Raw genomic sequence first — 24,059 nt, 5'->3', positions numbered from 1 at the left:
CTCCAGGTCACTGTTTGAGACATCAACCACAGGGAGATGGCCGTGGATGTGGAGTAGGTGGAGGCCCAGAGGATTGGTAAACTCTGCTGCACAGGGCAGATTTACTCCAGAGAGCCACCCAGCCTGAAATTCCAGTGGTGCTGGGGTGGAAGAACCCCAAGTTAAGAAGCTCATGACGGTCTCTGTGTCACTAAATAAGCAACCAGGAGAACATTCCAGTTGATTCTGTCTGCTCTTCATCTCACACACTTTACCTCTATCCCCAGCTCATTCTTTTTATTTCCTGACCCTGGAATTTTATGGTAACCCCTTCTCTCCCCTCTAAATGTATACAGGAGAGAAGTATCTAGCACAAATCTTACTTCTCAGCCCCAGCAAAGCAAAGAAGGTAAAGGAACAATTAATAGGAGGCCAATCTACATTAATCTACAAAAGGCATCCTTGAAGTTCAAACATAATGATCTCTTAGGCCAGAAATACTAGTGCCTTTAAAAAAACAAAAAAACAAAAAAACAAAAACAAAAAACGCCGGAAGTCCTATGCCATTTTCCAAGCACACCTCAGACTCAGATGAACTCTGCCCCTCTCTGCTAAATACACACACAGGAGCATGCTGGATTTCATAAAATGATTTTAATAGAAAAGTACAAGATATGAACAAAAATAAATAATCTTTATCTCCTTTCTAGCTCAGCAAAATGTATAAAGATTGGTCTAAAATGTAAGTCTCTCCGTTCTTTGAAAACACTGTTCAACCTTCTAGATTGGCTCACATCGACCTTTAATTACATCTGCTTCATGAAGTTCGTTAACAAGGTATTTCCCTAACATAAAACACCGTCCACTCATCAGATGTAAGTGTAAACATTAATCCATGTTAACAGGCAAATTCAAAGATCCCTTTTATAAGTTTTAGTTCTTAGGTGTCTAAATGTTTCTGCGATTTAAAAAGAAAAATCATCTTAAACCTTCACAACATGCCATCTTGTTTACAGCTCCACCAAGAGAGGGAAGACTAGAAAATGCTTTTCAAAACAATAAATATTTTTAAAGTATGCTTTACAGTAACAGTGCAGTGATTTAGAGCTTGCCTCCATGCGTGTGTGCATTCAACGTGTACCAGCAGTTACAAGCAACCTCGCCATCCCCGCTCTCTACCTATATTTCAGACTAAACAGTGATTGCAGGCGCCTTTCATGGGTGATCATGTTAATATTAGCTCATACTAGTAATCAAGTTAATATAGCTCCTGTCCACAGGTTGTGTCATCCTGCTCTTGGGCCCTATATGAAGGTTCCATTGGCTTGAATACCGTTGCAGAAAAAGACACATGGGAACTGGCTATTGGGAAAATCCTCAGGGGAGCGGGGGCAGGTAGCGGTCATCCTGGGAAGTGGCAGCCCCAAAGGTCAGGAGCACAAAGAAACAGGACTGGAACAAGATAGCCTTGCCCTAGAGCCCGACACTGACCATTTTGGACGTGGTTCTGCTTGCCACCGCCTGTATATAAATGCTTCATTGATGTTCCTGTACTGGGAAGGTCTTGAATGCTCTCCAGGATGGGAAGGAAAAAGATGCTGACATTGCTACCCCGAGTATATGTTTTAGCAATAAAGAACACTGGTCAATATACAACTGAAGAAAAACGGAAACAGATGTGCGTCCTAGAGCCACAAGTTGTTTGAATTTGCCCAGAAATGCTATTTTAAACACTCTATATGTTGGTCTACTGTAGTGTGTGTGTGTGTGTGTGTGTGTGTGTGTGTGTGTAATAATGCATTCTTGGTTTCCTTTAAAGGTTTCAATATGTTACAAGGTTATCCGTAAAGAAAGAGGGGGGGGGGACAGGGAGGGAAAAGAAAAAGGCAAAGGACCAGCTAATGTATCAGTCTACAGTCCTGGCCAGATTCTGGTCTACATTTCCAGAAACCAGCAGGGCTTCTATTAATTGCACACCACACAAGGATTCTTTAGTTCCTGTTCTCTGCAGACCCTTGCTTTCTTCCCATAAAGACTGGAACATAGAGATGTCCCACAAGACCCCTATTCGGTCAAACTGAATAGAGAGGTGCAATAGTTATAGTGGCAAGCACAAAAATACATACAGACATGCATGCACACATGCATATCACATGCATGCACACATGCATATCACACACATGTACATGCATGTGTATATATGCTGAAAAGCTGCTTCTGGGTGAGAGGGTGAGCCTTTTTGGTTCATCTCTGGGATGTTACAATAGCAACACACTCTCAAACAATTAAGTCGCATGCATAATGCCAAAAGAATGTGAGCAATCCTGTGACCAGCTTTAAGCCATCTGCTTGATTCTCTCTCTCTCTTTTTGAAGGAACATATATAGGAGAAGAGAATTCCACTTTTGTTCCAATACATATAGAGCTCTATTGAGGTTTCCCAACAGTTCGGGTTTGGTTAAAAAAAAAAAAAAAAGTCTGTTCTTCTGTTATTTGAACACATAACTGCCCTAAGCTGTCTCTTGTGGCTTCAACTAAAAATATTTCTCTACATGAATTAGCTAAAGGACAACTGAAACCTCTTACCAATATACAAGTAACATTTTATTTTATATTCTATCTTCCATTGGCATAAGCCTTTCAATGTTCTTTTTTTTAACCAGTGAAATATACAAATCACACAAGACAGAAATATGTACATTAAAAGTACAGAATAAAGGCCATAGGGGATATACAAAATATCTGAAGGATGCGTAGAATATCTTACATTAAATAGGTTTTTTTTTAAAGCTAGGATTGTTAAACTCCACTCTGCTCATAAACACGAATCACTAAAAACAAAAACAAAAAGAGAACATAATCTGATTTAACAAATAAGAGAGAGAGAGAGAGAGAGAGAGAGAGAGAGAGAGAGAGAGAGAACTTCATGGTTTTTGTAGAATAAAAACCAAAAAGTGGCATTTTAAACTAAATTAGTGCTTTTTTTCATTTCAACGTCTTTTGCTTGCAATTCATTGTAGCTGAGGGGAAATGAATATTGTTGGGCAATAAGTTAAGAGCCACAGGACTGAGGTGACCAGAAGGCTACCAAGCCCATGAATGGATACACACATTTTTTTCAAACCTTGAAAGAGTATCAGGCCTGGAAAACAACACAGCAGATGTCACTTTTGAAACAGAGGTGCCCTTCTTTTAAAACATTGTTTAAACTAGCTATCTATGTGGTGAGCTGGTTTACTTCGGGAACTCAGATCCATCCTGTCAGACAGGACAGTCCCAAGTCCTCCCTGGGAAAAGAGTGAAGCAAACAGACAGGAGGCTGGTGATCCTGGGTTCTGGGAGCCTCTAGAAGTCCAGGGCTGTGACAAACCACAGTGCCCTCCCCACAAAGAACACCAAAGAGAGGGTGGAGAACTGGCCATGGGCAGGAAGCAGAAAGGCTACTTTCTAACCAACATACATTCAGGACATGAGCCCTGAGAGCTTCCTCGGAGTCTTAGCTTGCTTCCTGGTGTTCGTGGTAGGATCCTGTCACAGGTCAATGTTAAGACTCAAAATTTTTGGAAAAAAAAGAAATCCCAATTGGACTGCAATGAAGGATGATACTCCAGGCAGAGAGCAAGCCCAGAGAAAACTGTAGGTCTAAATCCCAGACTGCACTGAGATATAATTATATCTATATTTATATATGTATATTTATATATATGTTATATACAAAAAAACTGAGATATCAGGCACCATTAAACCACACCCCCCCCTTATAAATGCAACTGTTCAAGTACACTAGGAACAGTTTTAGGGTACACCTGCAGGGTAATAGGAAAAGCACAAATGGAAAGTCTAAACGCAGGAGGATAACAACCAAACAGCTGCAACAGCTCTGGGGACTCCCTGGGCCAAGTGATATCATCAAAACACATCAAGTTACCGTACCTCCAAAGAAAAGCCTCAGAGAACAACCCCTAAGTGGCTGGTTCTGAACATGGCTCCTCGTGTACATTCTCTGCCCTACCAGGAGTGAGTGTCCACCAGGGCTGCCATTCGGAAGCATGGCCAGCAGAGATTCCAGAAAGGGCTTGGGGTTATGCAGGAAGATGGCTGCCATCATCTCCTCACAGAGGTGTTCTGCAGTGCTCAACTACATGGGACTTTCTTGTTGCCTGTGGGGGTGAGGGGTTGCAAATGGGATTCATGGGTAATTTTTCATTTTTAAGAAAATAAGATGGCTTTCAAAACAAGATCTTTTTTTTTTTTAGTCAAAAATCCCTTCATGGATATAAAAGTCTGGTATTCAGAATCAGCTGGGCTAACATAAAATTATGGCCTCAATGTAGGAAATTTCAAGTTTTCTAATTTCTGGGGACTTCCCTCCCCCAGCCCACCGGCTCCCCAATATTCATGAACTGTTAGAAAAAGGCCCATTCATGAATGGAGTATCTGTAGGTGGGACACAGTAACATTCATGATATGCCTGCTTCTGAAGATATGAGATTCTCGCTTGTACCTTCTGAAAGATCATTCTAAAAATACACACACACACACCCAAAATACAAACAAACAAACATAAACCAAAAAAAGCAAAAAAAAAAAAAAAGAAAAGAAAAACAAAACAAAACAAAAAACCCCACAAAACCAGGCTGGTAACCTCTGGGTTAGGGAGTGTCTCATAGTCTGTATTTTTGGCATATATGTATATTTAATATATCTATATTTAAGATCTTTTGTACCAGAGCACCTGCAATTCATTTTGGTCACAGGAACTGTCATTCATGGGTCTGTGCCTCCTCTGTCACCTGGGTACCACCCATCTCAAAGGACTCTGTTTGAGAAGAAAAACAGCTCCTACACCTTTTAGATGCGAAACCCAACTGCACAGCTAAGTTCGAATACATAGTTTTTCCCCTTTATCCTGTAGCATCAGAAGAAAGAAATTTTGTACTAACTTTGCAAAGATCCTCAAAATAAATATTGTTCTTAGTTTCCCCCACTATTGCCAAATATTAATTATAATATTAATAATAAACCACAGAGTTCTTAGATGGTAACAGAAAAGAAAAAACAAAACAAAACAAAACACATGGTTCCAGCTGCAATTCTTGGGGGAGAAATAAAAAGAACCAGAAGCACTGTACTTTCTATAAATAAGTGGGTCCTGGGAGTGGGACTGGGTGAAGGGCAGGCACACCACTATTTGCACACGAACTGATCCACAATCTCCGTGCACTTCTTGCATTTGACATAGCAGCACCAGTGAAACTTGCAATGACAGCGTTCGGTCTGCACTGTCTTAAACTGGTCATAGCCACGCCCACAGCACATGAGCTCGCAGCCGTCCATCCCCTCTGAGGTCTTGTTGCACAGGCGTCCCTGCGTGCCCAGCGAGCCAGTGCTCTCGTTGCGCACACAGTAGTCCGGACTTGGGTCGATGTAGACCAGGTCCTGGGTGGTCGGGGAGTTGAAGCGGCTGTTGACCTGCACCAGCTTGCCCCGGCTGTTGAGCCTCATGGCCGCTGCGCTATCATACTTCTCCTTGAGGGCATCGCCCACCTTCCGGAAGTCCGCCAGCTGCAGCCAGCAAGTCTTGAGGCTACAGGAGCCAGACACTCCATGACACTTACAGGCTACATCTGCCAGGTTGTATACTGTCTGTAGGAAGAAAAGGGAAAGGTTATTGTACTGATCCCTGGAGGAGCCGAGATGCAGGCATGAGCCTAATACACACTTTGTAGAGGCAGCCATGTCCCTTGGCTGAATCCAAGGCTGTGTTACATCTTCATTCCCCACCACTAGAAATATTGCATTGCCTTCTTTGAAACTCTGCAACTTCTTAGTCTTTATCATTCTGTCCACCATTATCACATTCAGATGGGAACAGGAAAACAAAAAAGAAAGCAAAACAAAAAAACGATCCCAGTAGCCTCCAGTTTTATGGGAGGGAAATGTTATCAGTACAATGTGATCTCCATATCTTGCCTATCCTACCTGAATGCAGACCCACATCCAAGCCTCTGAGGAGTGTGCTATTATCCTTCTCTTTGCAGAGAAGGAAATGGAGGCTTAGAGAGACAAGTTCTGCCCAACCACTGGCCAGTGGGGAATGCCAGGATTTGAACCCAGACAGTGGGACACCAAGCCTATGTTCAGTGACTTGGTAAGTGCTGAGCTGGGAAGGGGTCTATCCCTGGTGGGATCAGGGTTTCAGTGCTCTCCCATTCTACTGTACTACTGTGTTAGCTCAGCTATCAGGACACCTGCTGTGACACCTGTGACCTCATCCAATCATGCCAGCAGTTTGGTGGCATGTGTAGAAACAGGTGATAACACGGTGGCATAGGAAGGAGGCTCACACAGATCACACAACCAGGTTGTAGGGGAACTTGGTCTGGGCTTCAATTATGTCCACTGCTGTACCCACTATATCCCTACTCTGTCCTGTCCTACCCTAGGTCTTGAGGACCACCTTGCAGCTGTGGACATAGGATGTCTAACTTGGCCCTTGAACTTAGGCAACTGGCTGCCCCTTTCTAAACCTATTTGGCACCTTTGGATGGCACCAACTTCCTACACAGGAGGATAAAATTGAAGGAGCCAAGGAAGCACTTGGCACTCCAGATCCACTCAGTAAGCCTGGTCTTTCTCCAGGGTGATGGGGCCATGGCCCTGGGTTTTTTGCCCAGTCACCTCAGGCCTCCCAGGAGCAGTGCTCATAGGTCTGGCCCACAGTACTGTGCCCAGCAGTCTGGGAGGTAGTGGTTGCCTATTTATAGTCCTACTGCCCACAGCTCCTCATGCCAGCGACCTTTCAGAGTCATCATGGTATGGCAGCACTGGCCAGGGCCTGTCCAGAACCCAGAGCTACTTCTGCCCGAACAATTACCTCCCTCCTCCAAGGAATTATAAGGACTTTCTTTTAATAGGGGCCCACAGTACTTGCCATAAAGACTTGCCATAAAGACTTTCAGACTGAGGAAGGTTTTGCAAATATATTTAACCTTTGCTCCCCTTTTAAGGAAAACCAAAAGTTAATGCCCTAAAAAGTGTTAATATGATTTTCTGGCATAGTGTACAACTTTCTAAGGTACCTAACCTCCATTTTAGAGAAGAGCTGGTTTCTGTGCCTCTTTCTTACTGACCAAGATCCTTCCTTTGGCTCATCCTTCCCATGACAGAACAAAACCAAAGACATGGCACCTTAGAAGATGCAAGTATCGTTATTAAGGGCAACAAAAACAGCCAGGTCACTTTCCACCTTCTTGGGGGAAGGGGTCCCTCTTGACACTTGGAAAGGCTTGACCCTTCCCTGTGATAGACAAGCCCCTCAGGATTTCTCTCTAGGAAAGAAGAGATAAGGAAGTTCCAAAGATGGCAGGAGACATTTCTGGCTGAATGTGTCCATTAGATCCTACACAGAGGGGAAGATGCCAGGATGATGGGATCCTGGAAATGCACCCTTAGGGGTTTTCAGAGACCTGCAATCACAGGTGGACTTACAACAGTGACAAGCTAGAGAGTAGCAGTCCCTAAAGTGGGCAGCCTGAGGCGAGCACATGCTGTGCTCTCTCGGTGGCAACAACCTGGCCCCTCAGGGAAGCAGAATCTCATTGACACCCTCAGATGTTTAATGTTTGCTCTGAGAGGAAGTTAGCTGGAATTATCTCGGTGATCTGTGGCTTCCCTAGGTCCTAGTATTCTGCAGTGTTTAATAATTAACGTATCATTCATCAAGCACTGACTGCTGACAAACTTTAAGCTATAATCTGAGATTGAACCAAAGGAAGCATTGTTGTAAGTCAGATTTCTTATGGTGTGGCCCTCATGCCTGATCTCACTTCGTCTTCACAAGGACCACAAGTGGGAGTTGTAAACACAGCCACTGGAAGATATGCAAATGTGGATACCTGAGGATCTGATTTTCAGTCAGCATCTCCAGTGGCCACTCCCCTGTGTTTCAGCCCTAGGGTCCTGTGCATCTGTTTAAAGTACTCGCTTAACTTAGACTTGTAACATAGATGCACCGCTTTTCTTCTGCAGCTGCTAAGTGGTTGGCCTCAGTTTCCCAATCTGTGAGACGAGGGTGTTGGGGCCAGAGGCTCCTTCCAGTCCTCCTTGTTCCACTCTGTGATTATCTTCCTTTTTCCTCACCCCAAAATACAGAAGAGTGAACCTCTGACCAGAAAGTTCCTGGCACCTACCTTGGGTTCTGTGAAAAACTAATGACCCTGGTTTTCAATGCTGCCAAAGTTAAGAAACATTTTCACCCCTTCATTTTAAAGCAGCCATAAAGTGCCATGTGTTTAACCGCAGGGGAAAAAAGGGTCTTTTAAAATATCTTGGAGTAGCTTTTCATATCCACACCAGGGGAAGGAAAGAGGGGGGAAGCAGGAGGCTCAGGAAGGCTGGGGACAAACTGTCAGTTTCTCTTCTCTCTACAGCCACCCTGGATTTGTCTGCTGGTCAGACTTTAAAAATGCCAAACTGCTAAAATGTCTGTCCTTTCCCTAAAAAGGGCCCTTTGGAAAAAAAAAACTCTCAGCCCATCAGGTCGGCTACAGAATGCCACAAGACAGACAGGGGGAAAGAAAATAAGTGTCCAAGCTAAAGTGAGGCCTTGGTCTTGGCCTTGCTTGGTGCTTTCCCCACACTGAAACCCAGCCACAAATGGTGACCTCTACTGTGACCATCTGTGGGGACCAGCTAAAAAGATACACAGCATACTTCTCAGAAAACAGCTGGATCTCCAGAGTTCATTTGTGGATCAATCATTCCCCTAGAGGGGGAGCGCTTTCTAGAACGCACCTTTCTACAGAGAGGCCCACAAATGATGAAGTGACTCAAGGAAAAAAAAAAACAAAACAAAACAAAAAAAAACCCAAAACTTTGAATCCCAGCACTCACAGGTGAATTTCTAAGTCAGAGGCCAGTCTAGTCTACAGAATAAGTTCCAGGACAGCCAGGACTACATGGGAGAAACCCTGACTTGAAATACCAGGAAAGGAAGGAAGGAAGGAAGGAAGGAAGGAAGGAAGGAAGGAAGGAAGGAAGGGAGGGAGGGGGGAAGGAAAGAGGGAGGGAGGGGGTGAGTGAAGAAGGAAGAAGGGAAGGAAAAGAAAGAGAGAAAGGAAGAGGAGAGAAGAGAAAGAAAAAAGAAAATAGAAGAGAAAAGAAAAAGAGAAAGCCCAAAAGGAGCAGAGCAGAGGAAGATAGAGGATGCCAAGTATATACAGATATGCAAGGTATGAGTATCCGGAGAGACCTGAACTGAGGGGGCCAGGACCCAACTCCTGTGTGTGTGGTGGGAGGGTACAAGGGGGTGGGGATAGACGGTATGGGGGGGGGGGGCGGGCATGACACTCACCCTGCGGCCTGCTTCATTGTTGTGTAAGTTCATGAGGATGCGTGCGCTCTCATAGGAGCCCTTGGCGTGGATTCGTTCCCTTTCTCTAGCGTCCACAAACTCCTTGGCGAAGCGGTAGCCATAGTCGATGTTGTCTCCGCAGCCGCCCCACAACCAGTCCCGAGGCAGGTCCTTGGGGCGCGCAGCGCGGCTGCAGCCACAGGTAGACAGCTCGCCCTCCCGGCATGCTCGGCTCATGGCGTTCACCACCCCAGCTGCGCTCACCGCGTACGTGAAGGCCGTCTCTCGGCTGCCTGCGATTAAGGATGAGGGGTCACTAGATTGCCTGCCCCACGCAGAAGCCTAAATCTTGCTGGGAATGGGGAGGGGGAAGGCGGGGCATCACTAAGACCCCTAAGGCACTGGCCTGTGCAGGCTGGAGAAGGCTGAGAGAGCCCCAACAGACATAGACCATTGGAGAGGTAGGGATCCCCAGCACATCTGGCCTTGAATCCCATTGTGGGGCTGGGGGAAACCACTCGTCAAAACACAGGAGCAAACAGTTCTCAGGCCCACTGTGGGCAGAAAAAAACTAGACAGAAACCCCTGCGGCAAGAAGAGGAAGAAGCCCTAACACAGAAAATCTGGATTATTTGGTGTGTGTGTATGTGTGTGTGTGTGTGTGTGAGAGAGAGAGAGAGAGAGAGAGAGAGAGAGAGAGAGAGAGCGCCGATATCCCATACAGAGCCCCACTCCAAAATGTACACTCAGGCCCTGGGCCCACCTCGTGACAAGCTCAGAAGGATGGATCCAGTCGCATACAGCAACAACAAATAACAAAGGGGACAGCAATACCTGCATCTGCTAGGATGTTTTAGAGCCTAGGCAGGATTCCAATCCTGCTGGCTTGATTTTTCATTAACCCCGATTGAAGATATTCAAAACGTCTTATTTCTAAAAATGCACATGAAAGAAGTCATTGAAAGAAAGCTCAGAACTAGGTTAGACGTTTTTTTACCCTTGTTCTAATGTGCATATTATTTTCACCTTGAACAGAGCAGAATTTGCTAGGCTTAGAAGCCTCTGTGAATCTCAAGTCTCCATCCTCAGCCAGCCTGGGGGCCACAGATAGTTTCTGCCTGGCACCCTTTCTCTGCAGCTATACTCTCTTCCCCGCTATGGGACCCTCTAAGCTCTCCACTCTTTACCACTCTGTACAACAGTGCTAAACCTGCCCTGGAATTTCCTCATTTAAGAATAAGCAATTAAGGTTTTTGTTGTTTGTTTGTTTGGTTGGTTGGTTGTTTGGTTGGTTGGTTGGTTGTTTGGTTGGTTGGTTGGTTGGTTTTTTTGCTTGTTGGTTTGGTTTAGTTTCTCAAGACATGGTTTCTTTGTGTAGCCCTGGCTGTCCCGGAACTCTGTAGACCAGGCTGGCCTCAAACTCAAAGATCTCCCTGCCTCCACCTTCTAAGTGCTGGGATTAAAAGTGTGTGCTGCTTCCACTACCACCACCCCTACACGAGAATAAGTAGTCAAGTTTAAAACAGCTTCCTGGTTCATCTTGGTTCTGCATCTACTACTGCCCTGGACCACTGGACTCTCCTGCTCTGTGCTCTCTCTACCCACGGCCTTTGCCTGAAGTGGTGAGATGACAAGAGAAAGAAAAAGGGAACAGACTCGGGGCGAACAGGGAGGGGAATAGATAGAAAGTGTGAAGATCATTTCCCCACAGAACACTTGTGGGAGCCCCATCCACAGACACCAGCCTGAGCTCTACCTGCAAAAGGAGACTTTGCTAATGTAACAAGAAGCAACTTGATAACCAGCTGCACTGTGAGAGAGAAATGTTAACATTGTGCCCATTGAAGGAAGCTGGACCTGCATGTAGGGGAAAGACTGGTACCATGCTTCACTTTCAGAATCAACTGTAAAATAAGAGTATAGAAATGGATGCCCATGATCTAAAGGTCCCTTTGGATGCTAACATCCCCTGTTCCAGACTGGATTTCTCATACAGTTAGGAAGCTTGCAAGCAATCTTTATGAAGCAGGGGCAGAACAAAGACAGCTGTTCTGTTCTCAGCCAACCCCAAGGAGAAGGCCTATCCAGGAGGATGGTCCTGCTGACTCTGGTGCCTGCCCTCTCGAAGATTAGTACTGTCCCACAGTTCACAGTGCCATTTGTGACCCTCAGGAAGTCCTATGGCTTAAGTCATACAGACTCCCCTCCTGCACTTAACAAATGAACAAAAGCCCATCAGGAGTGTGCTGGTGGTAGGCAGGAAGATGGGACCAGAAAGTCCCAGTGGGGCTTTACCTTAGATGGCAGAGTGTGTGTGCTGGGGGGGGTGGGGGGTGGAAATAAACCAGGAGAGCAAACGGATTGGTGGGGGTTATTTGAAGATTAACACTGATAATATGGGAAGTGTTGTGGTCTGAGCAGGAGAGGGTTGTGGGATAAAAGTGTGGGTAGAGGAAGAGGAGATAAACTGATCCTCAGAGGACAGAGGGGGATGAGACACTGCCCTTTGAATGCACAGAGCATAAAGGGCTTTTATACAAAACACAAATCCTACACAGCTTTTTTTTCCCCCCATAGATCTAGCTAAATCATTTCGATTTTCATCCAGAATACAAAACCTGGTAGGAGTCTCTAAGCTAATTGTTGACTGTGGAAAAACAGCAGTTTGAAGAGCTCTGCTTGGCTAGGGCTGCGTGAGGCCTCTGTGTCTCTCTATGGCTGCTCATTTGGTTAAGTCTCCCTCTGCATGAAATCTAGGCTGACTTGGATCCTCACATCCCTTAAAAATGGTGCCTTCCTGACATCTTTTCACAGTCTAAAAACAAAGACAGGAGAGAAACAAAAGCTGGTGGGGGAAAAGGAACACGGGTGAAAAATGAGAATGTTTCCAAAATGAAGCTGGGGGCCCTTCAGGAGGCGGCTGCGCACGGTGCCTCCAGGGCAACTGGCACCTTAGAAAAATGAGCCTGGAAAGGGGTCAGAGGTGGCAGCAGGAGCTTCTCAGACACTGGCCCCTCACAGGGTCAGGGTCTCACAGACAAGTGTTCCTCTCCACATCCCTGGGATCCTGAGAGTTTTGGAGTGACCCGGGCACACCTTGGGCACCAGAGGTGTTTTCAACTGTCCCAAAACTCACTGACTTCAAGCAAAGCCTGAGCTCAGAAAAAGAAGACAAAGACGTTGTTCCGTTCTTGGAGTTCAACCTCTGCTCCTTCTCATCCAGAACATGTATTATAATTTTCCTACTCTCCTTCCTTCCTTTCAAATATTAAGGAAAAATTTTAAAAAGCCTCTAGAGAGTCAGACCTAAGCTGGCAGGTGGCTTTCTGCTCTAGGACAACCGGGTACTTGGGAACCTTTGGCCAGGGAAGATGCATGCTGTGCTTCTCTGGAGCATCCGATGGCCCACCCACAGCACTGGTCACTCTCACCTCACCAGACTTTGAGAGGGTGGAACTCACACAAGCCCCATCATCCAGTCCCTACCAGGGAGTACCACAACAGTCAAAGACCAAAGAGGAGACAATTAAATGCAGGTGTTTGGAGTAGGAGCTCTACTCAGGCCTTGAGGACACAGGCACTTTGAATCTTGGACCAGATTTAAGCGGTATTTAGATTCACTCAGCAAATGAGAGCTTATCTGGTACACTCTTGCCTAGAGCAAGCCCCCTGCCAAGGATGAGGAGGGAGAGGAAGGAGGATGCCAATCAAAGCTATGTTCAAGTGAGTTCACAGTTGGAAAGCACTTGCAACTGCCCCTTCCTCTGGCTTTTTCTAACTCCTGTCCCTGTGAGAACACAGAGGTTTTAAAGGCGGTTGAGGTGCTTATAAAGGAAACACCCAACAGCACTTGACATTTAGATAGAACTTTGAAGGAGGTTTTAACTTCTCTCTTGAAGTTTCGGAAGGCAGAAGTAAAGTCCCTAGGATACCCCCCCCCCCCAATTTGGCTACCTTAAAACAGTCTATATCTAGGGATCATTCCTGCTTCCCTGGGCTTTGCTACTTCAGTCCGACCCCAGGATATACATTAGCACATTTTAATCATTGACAGAAAGGACAAAGCCCCATGAACCTTGCAGGCTGGGGCTGCAGGCTGTTCCCCCACTGGATTAGAGGAGTGGTTTCCAAACCTGTGTTATTTTCGCTTATGAAGCCCCTTGGCTCAAGCATCCACTGACAACTCTTTTTTGTTCTCAATGAATGCACTTTTTAAGGTTTTCTTTCAAAAGTATTTTATCCATCTGTGATGGATATTAAGCCAACTCTTTATCTCCAGTCAGTATAAACAGTTAATTGCCTTGATAAATTGCTTCTTACTTTTGGAGTCACTGCAGTCTTATTAATTATAAGGGCTTGTTTGCATAAAACTAAAGAGACCTAAAATATTCACACTAGAAAACACACAGGGCCCATCTGTCAAGTAGGATCGCAGACTACTGCAGAAAACCACAGGCAAACTGAGTTTTCAATTATTTTTTTTTCTTTTGGTCCAATTTAAATGCTGTCTCCTTCCTGAATGGAACAACAAACTCAACAACATATTTGAAATTAAAACTCAAACTGCACACAAAACACTTAAAATTGCAATGTCAAAGTTTCTAGGTTGAAAGCCCAAGTCTGTGTGTGTGTGTTTTTTTTCTGCCAGTTGTCAAAAATCACACACACACAAGTTGTATCACTTCTTATTAAAATTCTTTCTGGGACTAAAAATAAAGCTTTTAACTTTATGTATCTCTGTAGCCTCAGGAAATGTCTATATTAGGAAAATCAAAACCTTACTGCCGGCATTGCCAGTGTTCTAAAAGATGACAACTTGGGCCATTTGGATTGTAGCTTAAGACACAACCATCAGGAGGGCTTTTAGTTTTAAAAGGGCTTAAATGGCTCTGCTTTGCCACATCTACTTTTGATCAATCAAAGCAAAGCAGGATACTGCTTCTACTTTAAATAAAATGCATTTTACAAAAAAACATGAAGTGTCACAGGGAACGATGGGATCTGAGGTGTCCCTCTACTGATCTGGTTCAAGGAGTTAGAAACTGCAATCAGAAGTGGGGATCAGAATTAAAACCATTCTGGAAAAGAATCTCCCAAGCCATCACCCAGGCTGTAAAGCGGACAGCTCATCAAACACTGAAGCAAACACAAAGACCTTTGCAGACAAAGGTGATGGGCATCCCAACACATCCTACCTATTTGCATCACCCTGCCAAAGACAGAAGTATTGTCCACTGTGCTGCAGTTCCATCTCCGATGCCGGAACTGGTACTGGCATTCCTTGATGCCTGTCTTCGCACCTTCTCCAATGTACTGCATGTGGTCCTGATACAAGTGGCAGAGTTTCTTCTGTCCTTGAGAAAGTCCTGCCAGTTGGCTGCAGAGAGGCTGTGCACCTATGATATATACTTCTGACATCTGAACAGGGTTATTCATACCTAGAGACCTGCAAAGGGGAGGGGGAGATGTTCATTCAAGATTTACGCAAACTCTAGAGGTAGCTCCCTCCTCCCCAAAAACGTGTCAGCCATTTGGGGGCTTGAAGCAAACAAATGCCTTTTCTCTCCTGTTTGTCTGCATGACAAAGTAGGAGAAGGGCTTCATAGAACTCCTCTGTTTAAACCCTGCAGAAAACAGAGGTATTGTGCAGTCCCCACCCAGCCATCTGGCTCCCTCAGTCAGTATTTTCATTGCCTTCTTCTCCAGTCACTACATACCTGAACCAGTATTTCTGAGAGTCACTGAGAAAGGGGGCGGGGGGGGGGGNGGAGGTTTCCAGAGACCAGCCACTGACTTTAGAGAAAGTGACTTGGTACCTACAAGGTAGATGAATCCTCCTCGAAAATTCAGGAACATCAAAAGTAGAGATAGTTAGGTAGGAGATAGCAGTACCTTCCTTCGGAGAAATGGAAACACAGATGGGGATGTCTATACAGACTGAAGAAAATCCCCCATGTTTTTAGACATATTAAAGGGGATTCCTAAGTGAACATGAAGGATTCAAGTTAGGAAATCCAATGACTAGAAGTCACATTTAACAGCCAGAAAAGAAAAGGAAAAAAAAAAAAAAAAAAAAGCTACTCTGTTACCAGGGAGAAAATATCCAGAATGGTGCCACACACAATCCCCGGGATTCACTGCAGCCCAGAGAGAAAACCTCATTTAGGGACATTTGACTATTTCAAGTTCACCTCCCTTTGATCAAATTTCAAGTGCAAATACTCTCTCTTTATTTGGGGTTAGATGTCTTCTAGGACTCTGCTGCTTCAGACACTGTGGCTTAATAACCTCAAACGACAGAAAAATAAAGGGGAGACTCATTTTTATTTTACCTGGTGAGGGGGTGGCAAAAGTTATAGATAGACTTACAATTATTAAAGAAGTGCATTTCCCTTTTATTTTAGTACACGATGTTACTGTAAACCCACATCTCAACAAGGGCCTCATAGAAAAAGGCTGAGATTTATATATTCTGATTTCCCCGTGGAACTGAGTGTATGATTTACAAAATGAGCGGGTTACAAGAAAATTCATATTTTAAAAGCTCATAGAACACACACCATCTACATTAGATGAATGTACCCAAGGCCATAACATAGTGCAAGTGTACGTTTTTTGTTTTTTAAAGGAAGAATAGGCACACAGAATCAACTTACCACCAAGAATTAGCTTCTATAACAACCTGGGCGAAGGAGAAAAACGTGGCCAAAGCCATTAGGAAGAACTTGGAAGACATGGCACCTCCAGCGGTCCCCAAAGCCACTCCCGGGCTTAATATTCCAATGGGCTTCTGGAGAGGAAAGAAAGGAGCAGATGTTTATTGCCTTCAGATAATTTTCAAGCATACAAGTTTAAACAACGGAAACATCCGAGGTCTCTTAAGTTTACTGTTGATTGACTGCGCTTCTCCTCCGTGAGGTTTTTGATGGCAAGATATAGGCAGTTCCTTTTTCCAAATTAATCCACCCACGCACCCTCACCAGGAAGTCTTACTTCGCTGGGATCCTGCGCGCGGGGCACGCCAGCGATTACAAACATGTCTCAATGCAGTTGAGTCAAAGCCCGGGTACCAGGCTTCCTGCAACTTCCAGTCCCGCACCCCCTCGCTTCCCTCTAGTTTCCCGCTGCGCTCGGTCCCTCCCAGAAAATTCACTCGGGAACCCGCCGCCACCCTCGTCCTCTCCCGGACCTGGGCCGGAGCAACAAGTGGAGCCAGAATTAATTCCATGGGCGAGAAGAGCGCGAAGGCGAGTGGAGCGCACTGCCGGAGGCTGCCGAGGAGGCGGGGTGGCCGGCGCGGGGGTGGGGGTGGGGGCAGGACGCGGGAGGGAAGGGCAGGGGGTGGGGGCGAGGCCCCAGGGACCAGCGCGGCGCGCGAGTGCCCAGCTGGGAAATGCAGCTCCGAATTAACATCGTATGTTTTATAATCAGTTTACGGGGCCGATTTTGGGAAAGCCACTTCCAGATGGGGAAGAGCAGCCTGGATTTCCTTTAGGATCTGCTTCAGCCAGTTTGGGGCGGGGAGTAGATGAAGTTGGGGGGTAAGGGATAATGAATGGGAAGAGGGTCGGCTCTCCCACCCCAGGGAACCCGGAAAGCCTGCCCCCTCCTGCCAGCGGCCTCAAGTCAGTAGGAGAGGAGACGAAGGTCTCGGATAGAAAGAAGTATCCGGCTTCAGTTCCTTTAGGGGAGGATCTTTCCCCTACCCTTCCCTTCTCTTGGACCCCATTATTCTGACTTTTTACTCTCCCTCTGGTCCCCAGGTCCAGCAGCGGCTGGGAGGCGGGGCGAAAACCACGGAGAGCCTGTTGTTTCTCTTGGAGTTGTCCCCATGTTTTCATCGCACCACTGCGGGCCTGTGTCTTGAAGCACACTGCCACCCTGCCTCCAGTCTAGCCTCTCTGGCCCAAGTCGGGCTCAGTTCATTCAGTTCCAAACTGTTGGCAAACGGAGCCGAGGCGACAGGTCCCCAAGCGGAGCCAGCTCCCAAGCATCAGCAGTGCCCCTGGCCTCCAGGGCGCAGGGAGCCGGGCGGAGAAGTTTCCTTCCTGAAGATATTCGGGGACAGAGAGTTCTCAGGCTGCTCCCACTGGTGACTTTTCCACCTGCAGGCGGCGGCGGAGAGAGAAGAGTGTGGGTACGAGGAGCAGGTTTCCAACGTTCCCCTTTACGTCTCTGATAAGTGTAACTCTGTGATGCCCAAAGCCCCCGAGGGAGCCCCTTCTTTTGGAAAGGCAAGAAAGGTGAACCTCTTCCAGGCGAAGGCCCTGCTGAGACCAGCTCCGCAAAAGGGATGAAGGGGACCCTGTAGGCAGTAGAAATGCTAAGGGGCCTTGGAGCAGGCGGTAGCTCTCCTTTTCGAGCCACCCCTTGGGCTTGCACACCTCCGGGCTCCTGGTAGAGGAGCTTATGTGCTTCCCAGTGCCAGCTAACCAGTGCTCCGAGTTTCGGCCCGGCCGTGCCCAAGCACAGCAAAGCTGGGGACGCATCCTGGAGAGAATGGAAATGTGGAGTTTCCCCAGTCTAAGAGAAAGAAGGTTCAGTCTCCTTCCCTACCCCCGCCTGAAGTGTCAAGTTTCCTCCAGGGGAGGGGTGGGCTTCAGGGTCTTTCTTTGCGCGGCCCAGGCTGCAAAGGTTTAGAGTCCCTAGTGGAGGCTAAAAGCGCGCGCACGCGCGCGCACACACACACACACACACACACACACACATTCACACCACATCCATACACACCCTCGTGCACACTTACACATTCGTATGCACAGACACACATACGTTACGAAGGGCTCCAGCTCTCAAATCGCGGCGGGTCTCACTAACTTTTGGAGCTTCACAGCGGGCGGGGCGCGCGGGGCGGGGCACGGGTGGTGGAGAAATTGATAACAGATTCGGCGGATTACAGGGAATCTCTTTGTTAGAGCCGAAACCACACAAACCGAACCCTATCCCGGCCGACGCCCCCGGGGCAAATCCACCAGTTCCCAGAACCCTGGCTAACAGCGAGCGGAGGCACCGGGTTTACTGGACTCAGGTCTCCTCGGTTACAGCTTAGGGGTGTCCCCAGGAGATCGGCTAGAGAGTCCTGAGAGCAGCATCTGCCTTAGACCCTCTTCACTTGCCTGGAAACCTCGGTTTTCTTTCCTCTCCAGTCTGTCGCAGCCCCACAAATCTGAGCGATTCAAGGAACTCACAGCGAACTCACTAAGGAACACCTCCACTCTAGAGTGTAAAACATCCAACCGGGTGAGTTTAGGAGAAATCGAAGCGAAGAAGACCGTGTGGAAGGAGAACTTTCGGGAGACTCCCGCAACAGAGTTATATAGATTTTTAAAAAAGTTCTGGTCAAAATTATCCAGAGAACGAGCCAAATGTTTTCCAATAGGGTTGGGAAAGCAGGCTGAGAAGCCGGAGCATCTGTCGTTCCCGGGTGTACAGTGGAGGGTGCGGGCTTTTAAGAGGTGCAGCGCAGGGGTGGGTGAAGCGAAGGAAAAGCGGTTGCGGGTCTTGAAGCCAAAGAAGCTGAATCTCGATGCTGCTGCTTCCCCATAAAGGAAACCTCCAAGCTTTCAGGGTGGACTAGGTGAAAGGTGCAGGCTGCAGCGCTGTTCTAAGGTGCCAACACGAAAGAGAGGGAAGTTGGTGGGAAAAGACTATTTTCTCGGTCTAGATAGCTACAGGACACGCGTAAAAGTGTTCCGCTCCCAAGTGCAGAAACAGGCAAACACTAGAGAGGCTAGGCACAGAATCTTTTTCCAGGGTCAGGGGGCGGGAAGTAGGGGGCAGTGGCCCTACTTCCCAATCGGGTCATTTCCTTCTGCTAGATTCTACATTTAGGGCCCACGACTGACAGTGGAAATGATGAGAGATGCCAACTAGGCGGAAGAGAGTGACCCAGGCTCCCAGTGGCGAAAAGGAAGATGGGAAACTCCCAGATCTCTGTTCTTGAAGAGGTGGAAATTGAACTATGTTCTCCAGTCTGCTCTTTCTCTGAACCAAGAAGATGGATGGAGAAACTTGAGGGAGAAGAACTCTGTCGCTGGAACAAACTTGGTTCTCCGGCTTCAAGAACGGCAGAGAGAAGGCAATGAAGAAATGACCAATGTCTGCTTAAGGGGGTGTAGACAAAAGAAGCGTTGCTCCCCATCTTTAGGGCCTGGGCCCAGCTGAGCTGTACCTGTCCCACTTCATGAATACACGTGGTCAGAGCACATGCAGCAGGCAGAAATAGCCAGTGAGATAAGCCAGAGGTTGTCTGGAGCTGCAGTCAGGGTAAGAAACCTGAAAAATTCCCGAGTGACACAGAATTGCCAGGAGATCGGAGAACAGTAATAGTCCAGGAGATAAACTTCGGCTCTTTTCCTAAGCTTCAGAGATGTTCCCCAGGGTTCTCAAGGACCCACACACAATTATCTCGAGTAACTGAGCACAGAGTCATTTGTCTAAAACAGTTGTGTAGCCCCAAGAGAGAGTGAGAAATCAAAGATCGGTTCAGTCCCAATCTTTACAGGGGATTTTTTTTTTTTTTTACAGACTAAGTTCATAAGCGAAAACAAAATCACTGTTTTTGTTTCTGTGTTTAATAGATGAAGAAGCAGAGGCTGAGAGAGGGAAACACAACAAGCATCCAGGACCACAGAAAGAATTGGTGAGACAACCAGGGCCACACCCGAGGCCTTGTACTGTGACACTCCCTCCCTCACCAGTGACCAGAAAGGGTCGAAATCCTTAGCCCAAATTGCCCAAGGCCTCATTGCTGGGTTACAGCTATGGCCCTTTTCTATTCGAAGCTCGGGGTAACACAGATTGTCCCCTGGCGGAGACCTTAGAAGGGTCTTGGTGGGAAGAGTGGGGCTGAGTTGTCTCCAGGGGTACAAGTTGAAGGACTGGGACTCAGAGGGGCCTTATTTCCAGATGGCCAACAGGGGGCAGCCGGCACCGCGCGGCCGGTTAGAAAGGCCGCGTTAAAGCTCAAGAGTTTTGCCAGCACGTAGCGCGCCCCTTGTGCAAAGGAGCGCTCTAGAAGGGAAGACCAGGGTTTTGGGCTGGACCTCCTTTGGAGGATCTAGGGCCGAACCGCCAAGACTAAAGCCGGCTTGTCAAAAACTGATCTCCAGCTCCCCAAGTCCCCAAAGCACAGCAAGGGTCCCAACGCGTCCTCTCATACCCTACTTTCCGCCATTCCTCAATTGCTGGGTACTTACAACATTGTCTCCTCCAAATCCCCCGCCCCCCACCAAGCCTTGCCTGATGGAAAATGTCTTGAAATTAAATCTGGCTAGGTGTGCTAATATCGTCAAGACAGCAGATGCTGAGGAGGTACGACCTCATCACCGGGCCCAAATTATTTCCCAGGAGCGAATTGTTCATTTAAAGTACGACCACGGAGCTGTGGCTCGGACAGGGCATAGAGGGTAAAACAGGGCCTTAGAAACACCGGGGTTTAAAACCCTTTCTTTGAAGAAAGAAGGTTGTTTGCTTTTAGGAAACAGCTTCGTTCCGATCTTCATCTTACTCCCTACTAGAAAGCTGGAAACGAGATATGAAGTATAAATGGAAATTGTTATCGAGACGTGGAAGATAACCGAAGGGAAAGTTGTTTGGAAAATTGCTAGTTATATTTCAAGACGAAACGTTAACTTTTTTGTAAAAGTGAACTCTCGGTGACCCTCAGAGTGTGTGACTCGGCTTTAACATACAACTGACAATTAAAACAAACATGAGTTCACAAACTAACCCCCCGCCCGCTCTCGAAACGCAGAGGCCCTAGAGTCTCCAAAGCACTAGGCTGACTCCGCTCAGGGGGCAGGATTAAAGCCACTAGGACCACTACTCCCCGCCCCCAATGCTGCAGTAAAGGACCTGAGCTCACCCAGAGGCCGCTAATAAAGCTAATAACGCGACCCCGCTCCCCGCGCGGGGTGCACTCTGGCCCCCCGCCAGGCACTCTTAAAGGCACAGGGGCCGGGAACGCTCCGGTTACTCGACCTGGAGAGCCGGGAACTGGGCCCTGATCGGAGGTTGGGGGTGGGGTGTGCGTTGCTCTAGGGTAGGTGGCCCCTAGTTTCCTTAGTCTCGCAGCCGTTTCTCCTAACACAGTCCTCATCGGGCCTCAGAGCTTCAGCCACACAATCTCCGCATGCCGGTGAAATGAGCGTTTGATATATACTTGATGAATCGAATCATTATCCAGTCGCTGAAATACACATAGTAAAACTACACTCCAGTTCTCGAGGTAAAAAGGCGCGCCGCCTGTGACCCGCACTGTCTTTCCTGCCCTCGCTCTTCTCCATAGTTGAAAAGGTTTGAAGAATAGCCGGTGCAAAAAGTCTCCAAGGACGCAGAGGCAGTGTCCCCAGGGTAAGGGACGAAAAGATAGGAGTTCCTGCCAGCGATACTGGAGTTTAGCTTTTTCCAGGCAGTTAGAGAAATGGAGAGGATAGGGATAGATTGAAAGAGTTCAATTAACTTTGAAAAGGGGGGGAAAAAGTAGGGAGCGTCCGTGAGCACAGAACACTTACCTTCATGGCGAGGGGGAGGGGGCGCGGAGAGGAAGTCGCCACCCGAGCGAAGGCGGCCGAGGAATTCAAGCGAAGCGTCGGGGTTAAGCCTTGGGGGACAATCCAAAGCAGGGCTGCGGAGTCCTCCTGGGCGCGTCGGGTGGGCGCAGCGACCCGGAGCGGAAGCGAGCACTGGCGCCCGGGCTCGGGCAGAGGAGCTGGTATAGCGTGGAAATGTGCCCAGGAACCGAGAGGGCGCCGGCGCGCGCGGGCGAGCAGCAAGCGCAGGGCCGAGCGGGGACACAGTGCAGGAGCCGCGGGTCCGACGAGGGCGCGCAGGCGACTGTTCCGCGGCGAGGCGCTCCCTCTCTAACGTCCATCAGCGACGGCGGTAATTAGGGCTTTCCAACCCCAAATGTGGGCGTGATTGTGCAAAAGACTTTACAACAAATAATAAAAAAAAAATTCTTCACAAGAAGGTGAAAAAAAAATGCCCCACTACTCAACTGTGGCCCGAGGCGGGGAAGGAGGGGGGGGGCAATCCCTGTGCCCAAGATGCCCCCAGTTCATTCACACCACGAATTCTGCAGGCTCCTGGCGGCTCACGCCTCCTGATTGTCAGCTCCTCCTCTCTGGGTCTGTGGCCGAAACGTCTGCTTCCAGGGACTGCTCCTGCAGCTGAGTTAGCTAGTGAACGTCTGTGTACACACAGACACACACCCAAACACACACACATACACACACACACGCACACACACACGCAGACACAGAGACACGCGCTCACACACAGAGAGACACACACAGAGCAGCGGCGGCGGCGGCGGCTATAGGACCACAGAACAATCAGGCACGCATGGTTTTTTCTCCGGGAGATGCCGCTGAAATCGCACAAGTCGCCATCCGAGCTGCAAGAGTCAGCGCCGAATTTTGTCCTTTCATTTTAGAGTCTGGCAAAAACCAGGCGCAAAGAAAATGGGTTCAAGGCAGCCCTGAACTTTCTGCCGCTTGGTGGCTTGAGCGGTTGATGGACAGCTAGCCCGTGGGGGAACGTTGGCTTCCCCCTTCTGGTCCCCTTCTTTCTTTCTTCCTTTCTTCGGGTTAACCTTCTTCTTTCCACCCCCCCGCCTTTCCAGAGAGAACAGAGCAAGAGGACGGAGGGCGCAGAGCTCCGCGGTGGCGACTCAACTCCAGAGGTCCATGGCGGCCGAGGCTGCCCACCTCCTCGGTCGCGGCCGGGGTCCGAGGGGCGGTCGTAGGGCCCGGCGGAGGCCGCGGAAGGAGCTGGCGAAGCAGCGGCCGCACAATCCGGACTCCGGACGGCGGAGGCGGTGCCTCGGAGCCTGCAGCAACTTTCCAAGCGATGCTGTGCCCCACAGACTGACTGGCCCAGCGAGGGGACCGCGTGCCCCCCACCCCCGGCCCTCCTGACCAGTTCCCTCACTTTCGCCCTCCCTCTCTCCAGACTCCTCTTTCCCTTGGTGTTCTCAGCGAAAAAATATATATATATATTTTAAAGTTGCAGAACCAAACACGGCTGGAGAGGCAAAGGGGGGTGGGGGGTAGAGAAAAAAAAAAGTCAACTTTGCCTATGCGCATGCGTGATGAGGCTGTCCTATGACAAACTTCTCAGGATTTTAAAGCTGTACTACGGGACAGGGTGCCTGGAGGCGGGGTACGCTCCCCCTTGGGCCCCCTCCTCAAGGCTCCCCATCCCCCAGGCATCTGTAGAATGAGGTCCATTTCACTGCTGTTGCCTGCCTGCCTCCTGACCGGCTCAGCTTCTTCCAAAGCCGTCGACCCGTTTGGGGGGCTGAACCCCAACTTTCCGATCCGGACCCCTTGGCTCAACTGTACCCAACTGCATTTACTGGCACCTCTACAGAAAAGACCTCACTGACCTGGATCCTCGTTGGGTTGGGATGTCTCTTTCTTGCGCCCTGGGCTTAAAGCCCGGGCTTGGAGGGTAAAGTGGGCTCCTGCATCTTGCAAAGTCCCTGGTGTCAGAGGTTTGCTAGACAGGACTGTTGCTCACCCCAACGTGGCCAAGCAAGAGTAGAGGTCATGCTGCCAATATGGATCTAGGTGATGGCTCTCAGGGTGAGAAGGCTGTGAAGTTTAGGTGAACGGGGGGGGGGGGGGGGATCCAGACTCCAGAACTTCTAGACACTTCTAGATAGCTGAAATTGTTAGGACTTCGATTGGACAGAGTGGATGGATAATCACCACCCTAT

The 24,059-nt window shown here is 48.2% G+C and overlaps 1 protein-coding gene across 2 annotated transcripts; it reads right to left on the bottom strand.

The window, feature by feature from the left end:
* Positions 1-684: 684 nt before the first annotated feature.
* Positions 685-23,205, bottom strand: Wnt5a (Wnt family member 5A). Of its 2 annotated transcripts, none has more exons than XM_021181977.2 (5): positions 21,850-23,205; positions 15,991-16,124; positions 14,530-14,780; positions 9,335-9,627; positions 685-5,625 (listed from the first exon to the last, which is right to left on the bottom strand). In XM_021181977.2, exons 1-5 carry the CDS (start codon positions 21,853-21,855, stop codon positions 5,167-5,169), a joined length of 1,143 nt encoding a protein of 380 aa, XP_021037636.1. In that variant the 5' UTR covers positions 21,856-23,205; the 3' UTR covers positions 685-5,166. The 2 variants fall into 2 exon arrangements, with proteins under 2 accessions (XP_021037636.1, XP_021037635.1); XM_021181976.2 differs by lacking the exon at positions 21,850-23,205 and adding an exon at positions 16,524-16,563.
* Between the last annotated feature and the right edge of the window lie 854 nt (positions 23,206-24,059).

Source organism: Mus caroli, chromosome 14 (assembly GCF_900094665.2).
Source record: "Mus caroli chromosome 14, CAROLI_EIJ_v1.1, whole genome shotgun sequence".
NCBI lineage: Eukaryota > Metazoa > Chordata > Mammalia > Rodentia > Muridae > Mus > Mus caroli.
The sequence above is the reverse complement of the archived record's forward strand: the minus strand, read 5'-3'. Positions and strand labels throughout refer to the sequence as shown.